The sequence below is a fragment of the Bos javanicus genome, chromosome 1 (genome assembly GCF_032452875.1).
Source record: "Bos javanicus breed banteng chromosome 1, ARS-OSU_banteng_1.0, whole genome shotgun sequence".
NCBI classification, from domain to species: Eukaryota; Metazoa; Chordata; class Mammalia; order Artiodactyla; family Bovidae; genus Bos; species Bos javanicus.
The window spans coordinates 108,840,923-108,858,245 of NC_083868.1; the positions used below are offsets into that span (position 1 = coordinate 108,840,923).

The 17,323-nt window shown below is 39.3% G+C and overlaps 1 protein-coding gene across 1 annotated transcript in view; it reads right to left on the minus strand.

Moving 5' to 3' along the window:
* GFM1 (G elongation factor mitochondrial 1) overlaps nt 1-16,953 on the minus strand; it is a 55,829-nt gene extending 38,876 nt beyond the window's left edge. Inside the window, exons 1-6 of the mRNA XM_061417458.1 lie at nt 16,741-16,953; nt 8,914-9,066; nt 7,317-7,449; nt 6,679-6,883; nt 4,606-4,722; nt 1,708-1,858 (exon numbers count right to left, since the gene is read on the minus strand). Of these exons, the coding sequence (XP_061273442.1) occupies nt 1,708-1,858; nt 4,606-4,722; nt 6,679-6,883; nt 7,317-7,449; nt 8,914-9,066; nt 16,741-16,833 (852 nt within the window). The 5' untranslated portion in view covers nt 16,834-16,953. The remainder of the gene's footprint in view (nt 1-1,707; nt 1,859-4,605; nt 4,723-6,678; nt 6,884-7,316; nt 7,450-8,913; nt 9,067-16,740) is intronic.
* Between the last annotated feature and the right edge of the window lie 370 nt (nt 16,954-17,323).

Sequence of the window (17,323 nt, forward strand, 5' to 3'; positions counted from 1 at the left end):
TCAAAGAATGTGCTAACCATTAGACAATTGCACTCATCTCCCATGCTAGTAAAGTCATGCTTAAAATCTTGCATGCCAGGCTTCAGCATTATGTGAACGAAGAACTTCCTGATGTCCAAGCTGGGTTTAGAAAAGGAAGAGGAACTAGAGATCAAATTGCCAACATTCCCCAGATTATAGAGAAAGCAAGGGAGTTTCAGAAAAACATCTATCTCTGTTTCATCGACTACGTTAAAACCTTTGACTGTGTGGATCATGACAAACTGTGGAAATCTCTTAGAGTGATGGGAATACCAGACCATCTTACCTGTCTCCTGAGAAACCTGTAGGTGGGTCAAGAAGCAACAGTTAGAACCCTGTATGGAACAACTGACTGGTTCAAGATGGAGAAAGGAGTACGACAGGGCTGTCACCCAATCAACACGCTGAGCACATCATGAGAAATGCTGGGCTGGATGAGTTACAAGCCGGAATCAAGATAGGTGGGAGGAACATCAACAACATCAAATATGGGGATGATACCACTCCAATGGCAGAAAGCGAAGAACTAAAGAGCCTCTTGATGAGGGTGAAGGAGGACAGTGAAAGAGCCGGCTTAAGACTAAAAAAAAAAAAAAACTAAGATAATGGCATCTGGCCCCATACTGCATGGCAAATAGAAGGGGAAAGGTGGAAGTAGTGCCAGTTTTCCTCTTCTTGGGCTCCAAAATCACCGCACACAGTGACTGCAGCCATGAAATCATAGGACAATTGCTTCTTGGCAGGAAATCGATGACAAACCTAGACAGTGTGTTGAAAGCAGAGACGTTACTCTGCCGACAAAGGTCCGTATAGTTAAGTCTATGGTCTTCCCAGTGGTTCTGAGAGCTGAATGGTAAAGAGCACAGAATGCCAAAAAATTGATGCCTTCGAACTGTGGGGCTGGAGAAGACTAGTGAAAGTCCTCTGGACAGCAAGCAGATCACAGCAGTCAATGTTAAGGGAGATCAACCCTGAAAATTCACTGGTACGACTGATGCTGAAACTGAAGCTAAAGTATTTTGGTCACCTGATGCAAACAGACAGCTCATTGGAAAAGTCCCTGATGCAGGGAAAGACTGAGGCAGAAGAGGGCGTCAGAGGATGAGATGGCCGGATGGCATCACCGATGCACTGAACATGAACTTGGGCAAACTCTGGGAGATGGTGAGGGACAGGGAGGCCTGGTGTGCTGCAGTCCATGGGGTTGCAAAGAGTCGGACTTCGCAACTTTGCAACAAGACTGGGCGACCGAGCAACAACAGTGGAGAACTGTCTATTTAAAAACTGAATACCAGTCTTAGGCAGGTGATCAGTTCATTTTAAAGAGTCGAACAATTAAGTAAAGGAATCTATGGCCTTCCAAATAGTCAACAGTGTACATTTATAGTTATCTTTTTTTTCTCTTTGATACAGATAGGTTCAAGAGGTTTGCTGTTTAAGTATCTTTTGTCTTAGAACAAACTGATTCCTTTCCCATTTTATATAACTCACTACTTAAAAAAAGAGTAATATGCCATGTCACACTTTTTTTGAAGGAACCAATTATGTTAAACAACTTTGCTCAGATTTCATTAATAAAACCCCTACATAAAAGCATCATGTCCCTTCCCTACAAAAAACAAAAACAAAACCCCCCAAAAACCCTCTTTTTCTTGTTCATATAAGATGTATTTTGAGAGCACCTGCCTTTAAATCTGAGATTGAGGGAGTTTTTTCTTCCAGAAACATCTCTCCAAGTTGCTCATCTGAATTAGCAACACATTCAATCAGCTCCTGCCGGTGGTCTGCTGCCGCCGCCCTGAATTCTGCTGGAATTTCCCCATATCGAACAATCTGACTAAGAGAAGAAATGTTTTATTTTGGTACTTTAAGAATATTCAATTAAGTTGTAACTAACTTTACTCCAATAAAAATTAATTTGAAAAAAGAATATTCAATTAAACATATAAGTTATCAGTGAAAAAGATAAACTAATGGCCAAAATGTTTTTTGAGATAAGAGCTCTGATATTTTTGCATTAAAATCACAAATAAGAAAAAAATGTATCTGTAAAATTCAGCGGAATAGTGGACAAAATATTTAAAACAGGCAAAGCAAATTGCTCAAGGTTCTACTACCAGTAAATGTATGAGCCACACACAATTCAAAGCCAAACTGACTCCAAAGCCCATGAGTACAGCTGACCCGTGAACAAAACAAGTTTGAACTGTGCAGGTCCACTTATACAAAGATGTTTTCAATAAACATGCAAAAATACGTGTATTACATTGTCTGCAAAACTTGTACTGAAGTGTATCATTATGTAGGAATAAGTGATATTTAATATGAAATTAAAAATGTATTAGTTTAATTACTGTTTTAAAACTTTGCTTTCAAAGAATTACATCCATACAGTATGCCTCTCACAGAATTAGAGAAACTGCATACCATCACAGGTAATTTTTTTAAGTCACAATATTTCCAATACTGTATTAGGAATATGATTATAATATCATATGCCATAAACAATTTTATAATGACTAGGCTAGGCTACTACTTTACACCAATTATACTAGGCTACCATAAAGCAATACATTGCTGCTTCTTTCTTATCAATGCATGAACTGTTATACCTGTAAATAAATATGAATTTCTTTTCACGTTATCTTTTCATTTTTGATAGTGTCCAGTCAACAGTAGGTTACTAGTAGGTAAGTTTTGCAGGGAGTCAACAGTTATACTCGAACTTTTGACTGGATGAGGGATCGACACCTCTCATCTCTACACCATTCGAGGGTCAACTGTACTGGAAAATTCTATTAGATTAATCAGAATATCACAGTCTTTGACAAGCAAGATAGAGATTTGATTCATCTGGGTCATTAATAACAAATCCAATTACACAATTTTTTTTTAATACAGAATACTCCATTTTGTAGTTAAAAAAAAAAGTTTACTAATTATGACAGACTCTTCAAACTTGACCTCCATTCTCCATTCCTCCAGGGGCCAGATAGCTAAAAGTCACAAATAAATACACACAATGGAGAAATGGACGTCCTCGGTATTTACAAACGTCAGTCTGAACACTTTAAAAGTAGTTCTTTAAAAATGGAGTCTAATGTCAAGCAATTAACAAGCTTTTCAGAAAAAAAACTCCTGAAAAAAACAAGGGGGTGGGGAAGGGAGAAGCAAATCACAGTCAGAAAATAATTCTTATTATCCTAAAGAATGGCTCTTCACAGCCTTCAGAATCTAATTTCTTCCTTCCTGGCAAGGTCCCTGGTTGTCTTTCATTTGGGAAACTTCCTTTCAAAATATACATACCCAGTGGTCTAGGGCTGGGAAAAGGCGCAGGTACATTAAGAAGTTCCACCTGTGGTTCTGATGCACAACAAAGTTTAAAAACCTCTACTTTAGAGGACAGAAACGTGTGCACTGGTAATTCTGGGCAAGCGAAGTAATCATTTACTTAAAAATATTTTTTGAGTCCCTATTTTGTACCAGACAGTTCTAGGGCTGGGGACATAGCAGCGAATAAACCTGATAAAAATTCTTGTCCCTTACATTCTAAGGAGTGAGAGGTAAACTCGGTTGTCATCACTTAGTCGTGGAACAAAAAGTGAGAGAAACGCCTTGTCCACTGAATGGGCTTGATCTTCTCCTTACGTAAAAGATGGTCAATAAAGATAAACTCTATAGTTATCTGATCACAATGGCTTTCATCCACCTGCCAGACTAGTAATCTCAGTTCCAAAACAGAGGAAGGGACCCCTTAGAAAGGACCTTTGGAGAAACTGCCAGGCTCCGGAGCGACTCTTCAGAACAAAGGATCACTTACAACTCCCCACACTGTCTATTTAGTGCCATGCAAACTCTGGCATTCGGACCTGAAACATGAGCACCACTTGGGAGCATTCCAGAAATGCAAATACCAGGCTCCACTCTACAGCTACTGAGTTAGAATCCCTGCTAGTGGATCCGGATATGTGCATTTTTCCAGGTGATTTTTCTGAATGCCACAGTTTGATAACCACTGGGATTTGTATGCAAAGGTCTCTCAAAACTTGGTTGATGGACCAAATACCATGTCAAAAGTTACCAATTTGCTTTTCGTATTGCCCATTCTTTTATTTACATAAAAGAATATGTAACTTCTTTTACACATTAATCTTTTTAACTTTGTAATCCTATGAAGTAAGTAGAGAAGTATTTATAATCCCTTCTTTCTTCCCAGTTTTTATAACAATACTCATGACACAGTAGTTGTTCCAACAAAGTCTACAGAACGAATGAACAGATCAATGAATAAAAGTAGAAAAAGAGATATTACATCATTAGTTTAAGCTGAAGGCCTTTCATCATACCATGTATATCACAGTGTGATATACATATATCATCCAAAGAGCAACATATTCCCCCTTGGACTGAATGCTAAGCAAAATGGGAAGTAACCAGAATTAAATGCATTAAAAGAAAATCATCTTAAATGACATTTTTTCAGTCTCATTTCAAAAAAGTTTATATTTAAAGCACTCATCCATATCCTTCTCTTTGATACTTTTTTAAAATATAAGATTTGAATAGTATATTTTTAACACTTACCCAAAGTCTCCATCAAAATAGATGGCTCGTTCCTCAATAAGATCTATAATACCTTTAAAATCACTCTCTAAACCAATGGGCAATTGTACAAACGCTGCATTATGACTTAGTTTAGACCTGAAAAATAAAAATACGTGTTTACCCCTTTTTCTCTTCATCAAATTTCTTTGAACTGACAAAATAAATTAAAAAAAGAAATCAATGGCAGATCTTTGGAACTGATTAGCAGGTCAGAGCCAAAGGTACAAAGCAGCTGGGAACAGACTGACAAATTCATTGTTCTCAGGAAGCACAACCCTATTTAGGCAACAAAGATAACTGTAAGATAAGTGTTTTTCCCATTAGATCCCCGGAATACCCTGAATCAGACACAGAAGGGAGAAGACAAGTCACTGAGTGGTTGGCCCAGAATACCCTGAATCAGACACAGAAGGGAGAAGACAGGTCACTGAGTGGTTGGCCAGGAAATTAAAGGATGGTGGGATAATTGTGTCCACGTCTCCTTCTTGGATCAGCTAATACAAGTGAAGCCAAGTACAGCTATCTGAAAAGGAAGTTCCCTAGGGGGAAAATCCATACGGTGGTTATTAGACACTCATCATCAGCCTGTGCACCCAATCAGGCACAACCACAGAACGGAAATTACACTCATTGGCAGGAATTCACATTCAAGTAGGCATATGCTGTTTAGTCTGTAACTCTGACCAGATAACTAAGAACTACCAAATACTTGAAGGAAACAAACAGCTTGAAAGAGATGGGAGTTCAAGAAACAGTACTAACTTTCAAGGAAAGAGTTACTAGAGAAAATAAAATGTAAAGATTCAAGAAGTAATCACCTCTATTAATATGAAACTGAACTACATAATTGCTGGGATTAAAAAGAACAAAAAACAGGCTAAATAACAGAAGGGAAGCAGATGAATACCAGAGAAGTGAATTGGAAGACTAACCTCAAAAATTTTCTCATAACCCAGTGAAAAATGAGAAGGAAACAGAAAGTATGAGAAAGTATGGTAGAAAAAGCAAGACAGAGAGGTCAGATTCAGAAGTTTCAAAAGCTATTTAATGGGAATCATAGGATGAGGTAACAGATAAAGGGGAGTGGAGCAAAGCAGTATTTGACTACCAAAATAGTCAAATAAATGCTGAAAGAGAATCTGCCTGGAATTCAGAAGAAGACTTGGTGGAAAGAGCCCGTTTACTGCCAACCACAAGTAAAATATAATTAGAACAAAAAGTGAAAACATTTCACTTTACCAAGAAAGTATTACAAACACCCAGTAAAGAAAAGGTTCACTTGCATATTCTCAAACATGTCATCTCCATCAGAGAGCACACAGCAATACCGTCGCTTCAAGTCCCCTAACACGCATCTCTTGTCATGAGACGCATTAGTCTCTCCACTGACTCAGACTTTCCTGCCTACATCCAAGAGCTCAGTCACAGGAGACTTGGGTAGGAACTCTACGGCTCCATCTACGGATCTACCAAAGGTAAAAAGGGCAATCGACTCTTCTCAAAGGCTGTGTGAAGTACATTGTACTGTGAAAAATGTAAAATCATGTGAAGACCACTGGGTTATGTCTAGAAAGGAAGGACTGCTGCTATCCTAACAAATACATTAACTGATGAAACGAATAAGCATACTATTGACAATTTAAGGCATTAAATTAAAATTCCTCAAATAAAGGTTAAAACTGAAGGCAATCCTTTATGCTTGTTTAAATAAACATGAAGTACTTTTACAACCTATCCTAGATTATAACTTCTCTAATTATAACACTACAAATTACCAGATGAGTTCTGAATTCACCTTCAACTTCTCTAAAAATTTAAGTCATATTTCTCCTATTACACAGAGAAAGTAGTTGGTAAAATCATATCGCAAACTAAACTATGGACATCAGGGTTCCATTTACTAAGATAAGTAATTCACATACGTGAATTTTAAAAAGGAAAAAAAAATTCAGGATAAAGCTTAATGACACTGAATTAACGGTGTTTCTAGATGTACACCTAGCTAGGTCTGGTAGCTAGACCGTAACTCCGCTCTGTTCTAAGGTGCGGTACCTCATTTGCTGCAGGGCCCTGGCTGGGTTGGAGCCCACCCGGTCCAGTTTGTTAATGAAAGTGAGAAACGGAACATTGTAGCGCCTCATCTGGCGGTTAACAGTCATGGTCTGGCACTGCACCCCTCCGACGGCACAGAGAACCAGGACCGCGCCATCCAGCACTCTCAGGGCTCTCTCAACTTCGATGGTGAAGTCCACGTGCCCTGAGCAGACAGACAAGTGTGTGAGGGTCTTAAAAAGCAGTCTGAATTTTTACAACGTGCACAAGTAAAAGTCTACCTCTGATCATTATGGAAGTCTTCTAATTAGAATGTGGACTCTTTAAACCACCAACATCATTCACCAACCACAAGGTCCAGGGGCCCAACAAAATCAAACTCCAAAGCTACTAGGGCACGGGCACCTCTGGGATCAGCAGCAACGTGTAAAGGGAGGAATCTTGCTAGTCACTATTTATTTGCACTATTTTTCAAAGAAACCACTTAAAGATGAAGTATTTTAGGTCCCATTCAAATTTCTCTAATAGGGAATTCACAGTCACACTTTAGGAGTTTTATTTGTTATTAAAAAATGAGCTAGGTCATAGGAGAGGAAAGAACTGTGTTGCTGCCCAAAAGGCTCAAGAACTCAACTCACCAGGAGTATCTATGATGTTGATATTGACATCTTTCCACATGGTATATGTGGCCGCTGACTGAATAGTGATTCCTCTTTGTCTCTCTAGTTCCATGGAATCCATGACAGCACCAACTCCATCTTTACCTTTCACCTAAACACAAGCAAAGCAATTCAGATTTCTCTGTCCCTGCCTTCCAAGAAGGGAAGACATCTTTACAGAAGGAACCAGAACACAGAGAAACTTAACTGTCAAACCACATCTCAGGAAATTTCAATTGAAAACTGATAACAGTACTTGGCCTCTATTAACAGTAACCCTTTTTTTCACTGCTGTTGTCAGCAGCTGCTACCACTGAGCGTCACCTGGTCTCAAAAGCCACCCTGGCTCCCTCTGCCGCGTTTCTTCTACCTGCCTTGTGTCAGTCTGTGAGCAGGTGTGCAGGGAACAGGTATATCCCTTCTATGCTACTTGTGGACTTTGAGGGCTGGGTGGGAAGGATTCAGCTTCTAAAGTCTGTGATTTAACAAGATGGTCTTCATCTGAAGTAACACTTTTAAGTGGAAAGTTGAGTTACTGGATATGTTATGCCTTCAGGAGAGTGCCAAGATTTTCTAAAATAACTTTTTCCTGATAACTGTAATTTTTAACTAGTAGGCTAATACATCATCAGTTTAAACCCTTTCCCCACTTAACATTATAAACATCTCTCCAAAACATATGTAAACATTATTTTTACGGCTGCTTAGGGGTATATCGTATTGACTTAACATTCTGGTTTTTTTTTAATTGGAGGAAAATTGCTCTACAATGTTGCACTGGTTTGTCATAGATCAACATGAATCAGTCATAACTGTACATACACCCACTCCCTCTTAAGCCTTCCTCCCCTTTCTCATTGCACCCCTTGAGGTCACAGATCACCAGGCTGGGGTCCCTGGTTACACGGTAACTTTTCACCAGCTATGTATTTTGCACCTGGCAGGGCATATACGTCTATGCTACTTTCTCCATTCATCCCATTCTCTTCGTCCCCCACTGTGTCCACAAATCCATTCTCTACGTCTGCGTTTCCATTCCTTCCCTGCAAATAGGTTCATCAAAACCATTTTTCTAGATTCCATATATATACGTTAATATACAATATTTGCTTTTCTCTTTCTGACTTACTTCACTCTGTGTAACAGATTCCATCTCACTAAAACATTCTTTTTTATGCCTGGGTAATATTCATGTGTGTGTGTGTGTGTGTGTGTGTCTCTCTCTCTCTCTCCCCCCTCATCTGCTGATCGACATATCAAGGTTGCTTCCAAGTCCTAGCTGTTGTAAACAGCACTGTGATGAACTCTAGGGTACACGTCTTTTTCAATTATGGTTTTCCCAGATTTACTTAACATTCTTAAAAAAACAATCTACTCAGGATACCCAGAGTGATGGTTTCTAGAGAAACTCCTCAGAACAACATTTCAAGCCAACCTGAGCTATCCGCTTTGTGACTGATTAAATTTCCAGGGTTACGATCCTTTTAATCTTTCAGGATTGTGAAGTTTATTAAATCCTTACAAAACAATCAAAACCAAGGTCAAACTAATCTGAAGTCAACCATGAACCCCATACCTCATGCATTTTTGCGATTCTGCCAGTGTAGTAAAGCACTCGTTCTGTTAATGTAGTTTTCCCAGAATCAATGTGAGCTGAGATCCCGATATTTCGTATTTTTTCATTAGGAATCACCCCTGATGAACACCATCGGCAGATCTTCCAATTAGCCTGAAAACATAAAAGCTCAATTCAGTGCACTTTTTATGAGATAACAGTGGACAATTAGAAAGGGCTGAATGGACATCTCTCCTCTAAGAAATCTCAATGAACACAAAACAGCATAGGAGATAGCCTGAAAGGGCAAAAAAGTGAATGTCTCAATTGTCAACTCCTATAACCAAAGAAGAGATTGCAAGGGAGAACAGGAAAAGCATACTCATAAAAAAAAAAAAAAAAAAAACTCAGAAAAAATACATTCAAATTAATTAAATATAAATGGACAGATATTTTTACTAAAAGGCACAGGTCTTAAAACATACACTGGGGCTGATAAAATCAGAAAGACAGTTCCCAACAGCTGCTTTAATAGGAAATAGTTTTCACCCTAAATTTTACTTTGATTTCCCCCTGTTCCTTCTTACTGTAGATTCATAGCTAGCAAGGATTTTTGAGGATTTTTAAGCTGTATGTGGAGGTGCCAATATGTTCAAGGTAGTGTACAAAAGGTTGCCAATTCCTTCTACCCTGAAACAATAACTTTTAAACAGCAACAACAACTTTATTTTACTCCAGTGGTGACGGGGAATTCTGCATTTTATGCAATCAAGACAATATAAATCTCTCCCTACAGGACTGCACATCCAAAATGCACTGCAGCCACTTCTAGATAAGGGGAAGTAGAAGATGTAAAATGGAATCTGGGTGATCAGCACTTAGTTGATTAAACTCCTGGGATATCAGCAAGCAAAGAAAAGTTCTGCATGACAGGAAAGGATCAACTCCTAATGCAGGTCAGGAAGCAACAATCAGAACTGGACATGGAACAACACACTGGTTCCAAACAGGAAAAGGAGTATGTCAAGGCTGTATATTGTCACCCTGCTTATTTAACTTCTATGCAGAGTACATCATGAGAAACGCTGGGCTGGAGGAAGTACAAGCTGGAATCAAGATTGCCAGGAGAAACATCAATAACCTCAGATATGCAGATGACACCATCCTTTTGGCAGAAAGTGAAGAGGAACTAAAAAGCCTCTTGATGAAAGTGAAAGAGGAGAGAGAAAAAGTTGGCTTAAAGCTCAACATTCAGAAAACTAAGATCACGGCATCCGGTCCCATCAATTCATGGCAAATAGATGGGGAAACAGTGGAAACAGTGGCTGACTTTATTTTGGGGGGCTCCAAAACCACTGCAGATGGCGACTGCAGCCATGAAATTAAAAGACGCTTACTCCTTAGAAGGAAAGTTATGACCAACCTAGATAGCATATTAAAAAGCAGAGACATGAAGATGGCGGAGGAGTAGGACAGGGAGAACACTTTCTCCCCCACAAATTCATCAAAAGAGCATTTAAACGTCGAGTAAATTCCACAAAGCAACTTCTGAATGCCAGCAGAGGACATCAGGCACCCAGAAAAGCAAACCAACTCTTCGAAAGGAGCGCGACTGAACAAAGAGAAGAAATACAGTTCCACCCATCAGAACACTGACACAGGCTTCCCTAACCAGGAAACCTTGACAAGCCACCTGTACAAACCCACACACAGCGAGGAAAAGCCACAATAAAGAGAACTCCACAAACTGCCAGAATACAGAAAGGACACCCCAAACTCAGCAATTTAAACAAGATGAAGAGACAGAGGAATAGCCAGCAGATAAAGGAACAGGATAAATGCCCACTAAACCAAACAAAAGAGGAAGAGATAGGGAATCTTCCTGATAAAGAATTCCGAATAATGATAGTGAAATTGATCCAAAATCTTGAAATTAAAATGGAATCACAGATAAATAGCTTGGAGACAAGGATTGAGAAGATGCAAGAAAGGTTTAACAAGGACCTAGAAGAAATAAAAAAGAGTCAATATATAATGAATAATGCAATAAATGAAATTAAAAACACTCTGGAGGCAACAAATAGTAGAATAACAGAGGCAGAAGATAGGATTAGTGAATTAGAAGATAGAATGGTAGAAATAAATGAATCAGAGAGAATAAAAGAAAAACGAATTAAAAGAAATGAGGACAATCTCAGAGACCTCCAGGACAATATTAAACGCTACAACATTCGAATCATAGGGGTTCCAGAAGAAGAAGACAAAAAGAAAGACCATGAGAAAATACTTGAGGAGATAATAGTTGAAAACTTCCCTAAACTGGGGAAGGAAATAATCACCCAAGTCCAAGAAACCCAGAGAATCCCAAACAGGATAAACCCAAGGCGAAACACCCCAAGACACATATTAATCAAATTAACAAAGATCAAACACAAAGAACAAATATTAAAAGCAGCAAGGGAAAAACAACAAATAACACACAAGGGAATTCCCATAAGGATAACAGCTGATCTTTCAATAGAAACTCTTCAAGCCAGGAGGGAATGGCAAGACATACTTAAAATGATGAAAGAAAATAACCTACAGCCCAGATTATTGTACCCAGCAAGGATTTCATTCAAGTATGAAGGAGAAATCAAAAGCTTCTCAGACAAGCAAAAGCTGAGAGAATTCTGCACCACCAAACCAGCTCTCCAACAAATACTAAAGGATATTCTCTAGACAGGAAACACAAAAATGGTGTATAAATTCGAACCCCAAACAATAAAGTAAATGGCAACGGGATCATATTTATCAGTAATTACCTTAAACGTAAATGGGTTGAATGCCCCAACCAAAAGACAAAGACTGGCTGAATGGATACAAAAACAAGACCCCTACAAATGTTGTCTACAGGAGACCCACCTCAAAACAGGGGACACATACAGACTGAAAGTGAAGGGCTGGAAAAAGATTTTCCATGCAAATAGGGACCAAAAGAAAGCAGGAGTAGCAATACTCATATCAGATAAAATAGACTTTAAAACAAAGGCGGTGAAAAGAGACAAAGAAGGTCACTACATAATGATCAAAGGATCAATCCAAGAAGAAGATATAACAATTATAAATATATATGCACCCAACACGGGAGCACCGCAGTATGTAAGACAAATGCTAACAAGTATGAAAGGAGAAATTAACAATAACACAATAATAGTGGGAGACTTTAATACCCCACTCACACCTATGGATAGATCAACTAAACAGAAAATTAACAAGGAAACACAAACTTTAAATGATACAATAGACCAGTTAGACCTAATTGATATCTATAGGACATTTCATCCCAAAACAATGAATTTCACCTTTTTCTCAAGCGCACATGGAACCTTCTCCAGGATAGATCACATCCTGGGCCATAAAGCTAGCCTTGGTAAATTCAAAAAAATAGAAATCATTCCAAGCATCTTTTCTGACCACAATGCGGGAAGATTAGATCTCAATTACAGGAGAAAAACTATTAAAAATTCCAAAATATGGAGGATGAACAACACGCTGCTGAATAACCAACAAATCACAGAAGAAATCAAAAAAGAAATCAAAATTTGCATAGAAACAAATGAAAATGAAAACACAACAACCCAAAACCTGTGGGACACAGTAAAAGCAGTCCTAAGGGGAAAGTTCATAGCAATACAGGCACACCTCAAGAAACAAGAAAAAAGTCAAATAAATAACCTAACTCTACACCTAAAGCAACTAGAAAAGGAAGAAATGAAGAACCCCAGGGTTAGTAGAAGGAAAGAAATCTTAAAAATTAGAGCAGAAATAAATGCAAAAGAAACAAAAGAGACCATAGCAAAAATCAACAAAGCCAAAAGCTGGTTCTTTGAAAGGATAAATAAAATTGACAAACCATTAGCCAGACTCATCAAGAAACAAAGGGAGAAAAATCAAATCAATAAAATTAGAAATGACAGTGGAGACATCACAACAGACAACATAGAAATACAAAGGATCATAAGAGACTATTATCAACAATTATATGCCAATAAAATGGACAACGAGGAAGAAATGGACAAACTCTTAGAAAAGTACAACTTTCCAAAACTCGACCAGGAAGAAATAGAAAACCTTAACAGACCCATCACAAGCACGGAAATTGAAACTGTAATCAAAAATCTTCCAGCAAACAAAAGCCCAGGTCCAGACAGCTTCACAGCTGAATTCTACCAAAAATTTAGAGAAGAGCTAACACCTATCCTGCTCAAACTCTTCCAGAAAATTGCAGAGGAAGGTAAACTTCCAAACTCATTCTATGAGGTCACCATCACCCTAATACCAAAACCTGACAAAGATCCCACAAAAAAAGAAAACTACAGGCCAATATCACTGATGAACATAGATGCAAAAATCCTAAACAAAATTCTAGCAATCAGAATCCAACAACACATTAAAAAGATCATACACCATGACCAAGTGGGCTTTATCCCAGGGATGCAAGGATTCTTCAATATCCACAAATCAATCAATGTAATACACCACATTAACAAATTGAAAAACAAAAACCATATGATTATCTCAATAGATGCAGAGAAAGCCTTTGACAAAATTCAACACCCATTTATGATAAAAACTCTCCAGAAAGCAGGAATAGAAGGAACATACCTCAACATAATAAAAGCTATATATGACAAACCCACAGCAAACATTATCCTCAATGGTGAAAAATTGAAAGCATTTCCTCTAAAGTCAGGAACAAGACAAGGGTGCCCACTTTCACCATTACTATTCAACATAGTTTTGGAAGTTTTGGCCACAGCAATCAGAGCAGAAAAAGAAATAAAAGGAATCCAAATTGGAAAAGAAGAAGTAAAACTCTCACTATTTGCAGATGACATGATCCTCTACATAGAAAACCCTAAAGACTCCACCAGAAAATTACTAGAACTAATCAATGATTATAGTAAAGTTGCAGGATATAAAATCAACACACAGAAATCCCTTGCATTCCTATACACTAATAATGAGAAAACAGAAAGAGAAATTAAGGAAACAATTCCATTCACCATTGCAACGAAAAGAATAAAATACTTAGGAATATATCTACCTAAAGAAACTAAAGACCTATATATAGAAAACTATAAAACACTGGTGAAAGAAATCAAAGAGGACACTAATAGATGGAGAAATATACCATGTTCATGGATTGGAAGAATCAATATAGTGAAAATGAGTATACTACCCAAAGCAATTTATAGATTCAATGCAATCCCTATCAAGCTAACAACAGTATTCTTCACAGAGCTAGAACAAATAATTTCACAATTTGTATGGAAATACAAAAAACCTCGAATAGCCAAAGCGATCTTGAGAAAGAAGAATGGAACTGGAGGAATCAACCTACCTGACTTCAGGCTCTACTACAAAGCCACAGTTATCAAGACACTATGGTACTGGCACAAAGACAGAAATATAGATCAATGGAACAAAATAGAAAGCCCAGAGATAAATCCACGCACATATGGACACCTTATCTTTGACAAAGGAGGCAAGAATATACAATAGATTAAAGACAATCTCTTTAACAAGTGGTGCTGGGAAATCTGGTCAACCACTTGTAAAAGAATGAAACTAGAACACTTTCTAACACCATATACAAAAATAAACTCAAAATGGATTAAAGATCTCAACGTAAGACCAGAAACTATAAAACTCCTACAGGAGAACATAGGCAAAACACTCTCTGACATACATCACAGCAGGATCCTCTATGACCCACCTCCCAGAATATTGGAAATAAAAGCAAAAATAAACAAATGGGACCTAATTAAACTTAAAAGCTTCTGCACATCAAAGGAAACTATTAGCAAGGTGAAAAGACAGCCTTCAGAATGGGAGAAAATAATAGCAAATGAAGCAACCGACAAACAACTAATCTCAAAAATATACAAGCAACTCCTACAGCTCAACTCCAGAAAAATAAATGACCCAATCAAAAAATGGGCCAAAGATCTAAATAGACATTTCTCCAAAGAAGACATACAGATGGCTAACAAACACATGAAAAGATGCTCAACATCACTCATTATCAGAGAAATGCAAATCAAAACCACTATGAGGTACCATTTCACGCCAGTCAGAATGGCTGCGATCCAAAAGTCTACAAATAATAAATGCTGGAGAGGGTGTGGAGAAAAGGGAACCCTCTTACACTGTTGGTGGGAATGCAAACTAGTACAGCCACTATGGAGAACAGTGTGGAGATTCCTTAAAAAACTGGAAATAGAACTGCCTTATGATCCAGCAATCCCACTGCTGGGCATACACACTGAGGAAACCAGAAGGGAAAGAGACACGTGTACCCCAATGTTCATCGCAGCACTGTTTATAATAGCCAGGACATGGAAGCAACCTAGATGTCCACCAGCAGATGAGTGGATAAGAAAGCTGTGGTACATATACACAATGGAGTATTACTCAGCCATTAAAAAGAATACATTTGAATCAGTTCTAATGAGGTGGATGAAACTGGAGCCTATTATACAGAGTGAAGTAAGCCAGAAGGAAAAACATAAATACAGTATACTAACGCATATATATGGAATTTAGAAAGATGGTAACAATAACCCTGTGTATGAGACAGCAAAAGAGACACTGATGTATAGAACAGTCTTATGGACTCTGTGGGAGAGGGAGAGGGTGGGAAGATTTGGGAGAATGGCATTGAAACATGTGAAATGTCATGTATGAAACGAGATGCCAGTCCAGGTTCAGTGCACGATGCTGGATGCTTGGGGCTGGTGCGCTGGGACGGCCCAGGGGGATGGTATGGGGAGGGGGAGGGAGGAGGGTTCAGGATGGGGAGCACGTGTATACCTGAAATTTTAAAAAAATTTAAAAAAAAAAAAAAAAGGCAGAGACATTACTTTGTCAACAAAATTCAAGGCTATAGTTTTTCCAGTAGTGAGGTATGGATGTGAGAGTTGGACTGTGAAGAAAGCTGAGCGCCGAAGAATTGATGCTTTTGAACTGTGGTGTTGGAGAAGACTCTTGAGAGTCCCTTGAACTGCAAGGAGATCCAACCAGTCTATCCTTAAGGAGATCAGTCCTGGGTGTTCATTGGAAGGACTGATGTTGAAGTTGAAACTCCAATACTTTGGCCACCTGATGTGAAGAGCTGACTCATTTGCAAAGACTCATGCTGGCAAAGATTGAGGGCAGAAGAAGGGGATGACAGAGGATGAGGGCTGGATAGCATCACCGACTCAATGGACATGAGTTTGGCTGGCTCCGAGAGTTGGTGATGGACAGGGAGGTGTGGCGTGCCGCAGTTCATGGGGTCGCGAAGAGTCAGACACGACTGAGCGACTGAACTGAATGCTAGTCCACTCTGCGACCTCTGCCCGCGTCCCGCAAAAGGCAGACAGAACCAAAGAAAGGTACGGGGAAGGTAAGGCTACAAATCAAATAAACCAGGTCAGCTAAAATAGACAGCACTCAGCCCAATGACACTCTGTACTGAAAAGAGCACTGGATAATAAGCCAGAAGCCCTGGGTTCGAGCCCTGAACACACTAATTTTTCAGTTGTCTTGATCTTCACTCCAGTTACCTCTTATCTTTAAGGTATACCAAAAACACAAGGCTTAACCGGAGGCCGCCCAACCTCCCAGGGCACAGAGGCGCTGCTCATTAATAACCAGCAGCTGTGCAGATACCCAAGGGGCTTTTCACACTGAGGTCCATTCGGAGTTGTCAGTAAGGAGATGCCAGGGAGGGAAGGGTGTCGCTTCCCCCCTGGCCCCCGACGCACCGCAAGGTCCCGGGGACAGACCGTAGTGCGGTCTCACCCCGTCGGACTCCACTACCTGCTTCCCCTGCCAGCCCAGGGCTGCGGGGACCCGCGGGAGCGGCCCGCGGCCCACAGCCGCGGCGGCGGCGGCAGCTCCCAGCAACCTCATGGCGAACGCAGCACAGGAGAGAAGGTCCCTCGACTCCGGCTCTGTCCAGCAACCAGCACTACTACTGGAAGCGGTCAAAGTCACGCCGGCAATCAGTGCCGAAGAGCACTTCCGGGGCGAAGGATACGAGGGAGGAGAGAAAAAAAGAGAGAGGGAGAAGCTTTCGGATCTCAGAGTAGAGCGGCGTCCTCCTCTGCCCGGATGCCCTCTACCGACTGGGAAGAGAAAGTGCAGTCGCTTTGCGTAGCTAATCAGACTTTTTATGCATGATGCCAGAAAGATGCAGCAGCCTTTATTTTGCTTTGCCTATACAGCAAAGTGGAAATATGTTTATAATCGTATTTAAAATTAAAATTTAAAAATAGTTATTTATGCTACTACAAAATATGAAAAAATAATCTACAGGATATGATCTGTAAAAAACTTGGGAAAATAATAAAATATCTACAAGTGATTTTTCTCAAGACGTTCCATCGTTGTTCGATGTTAA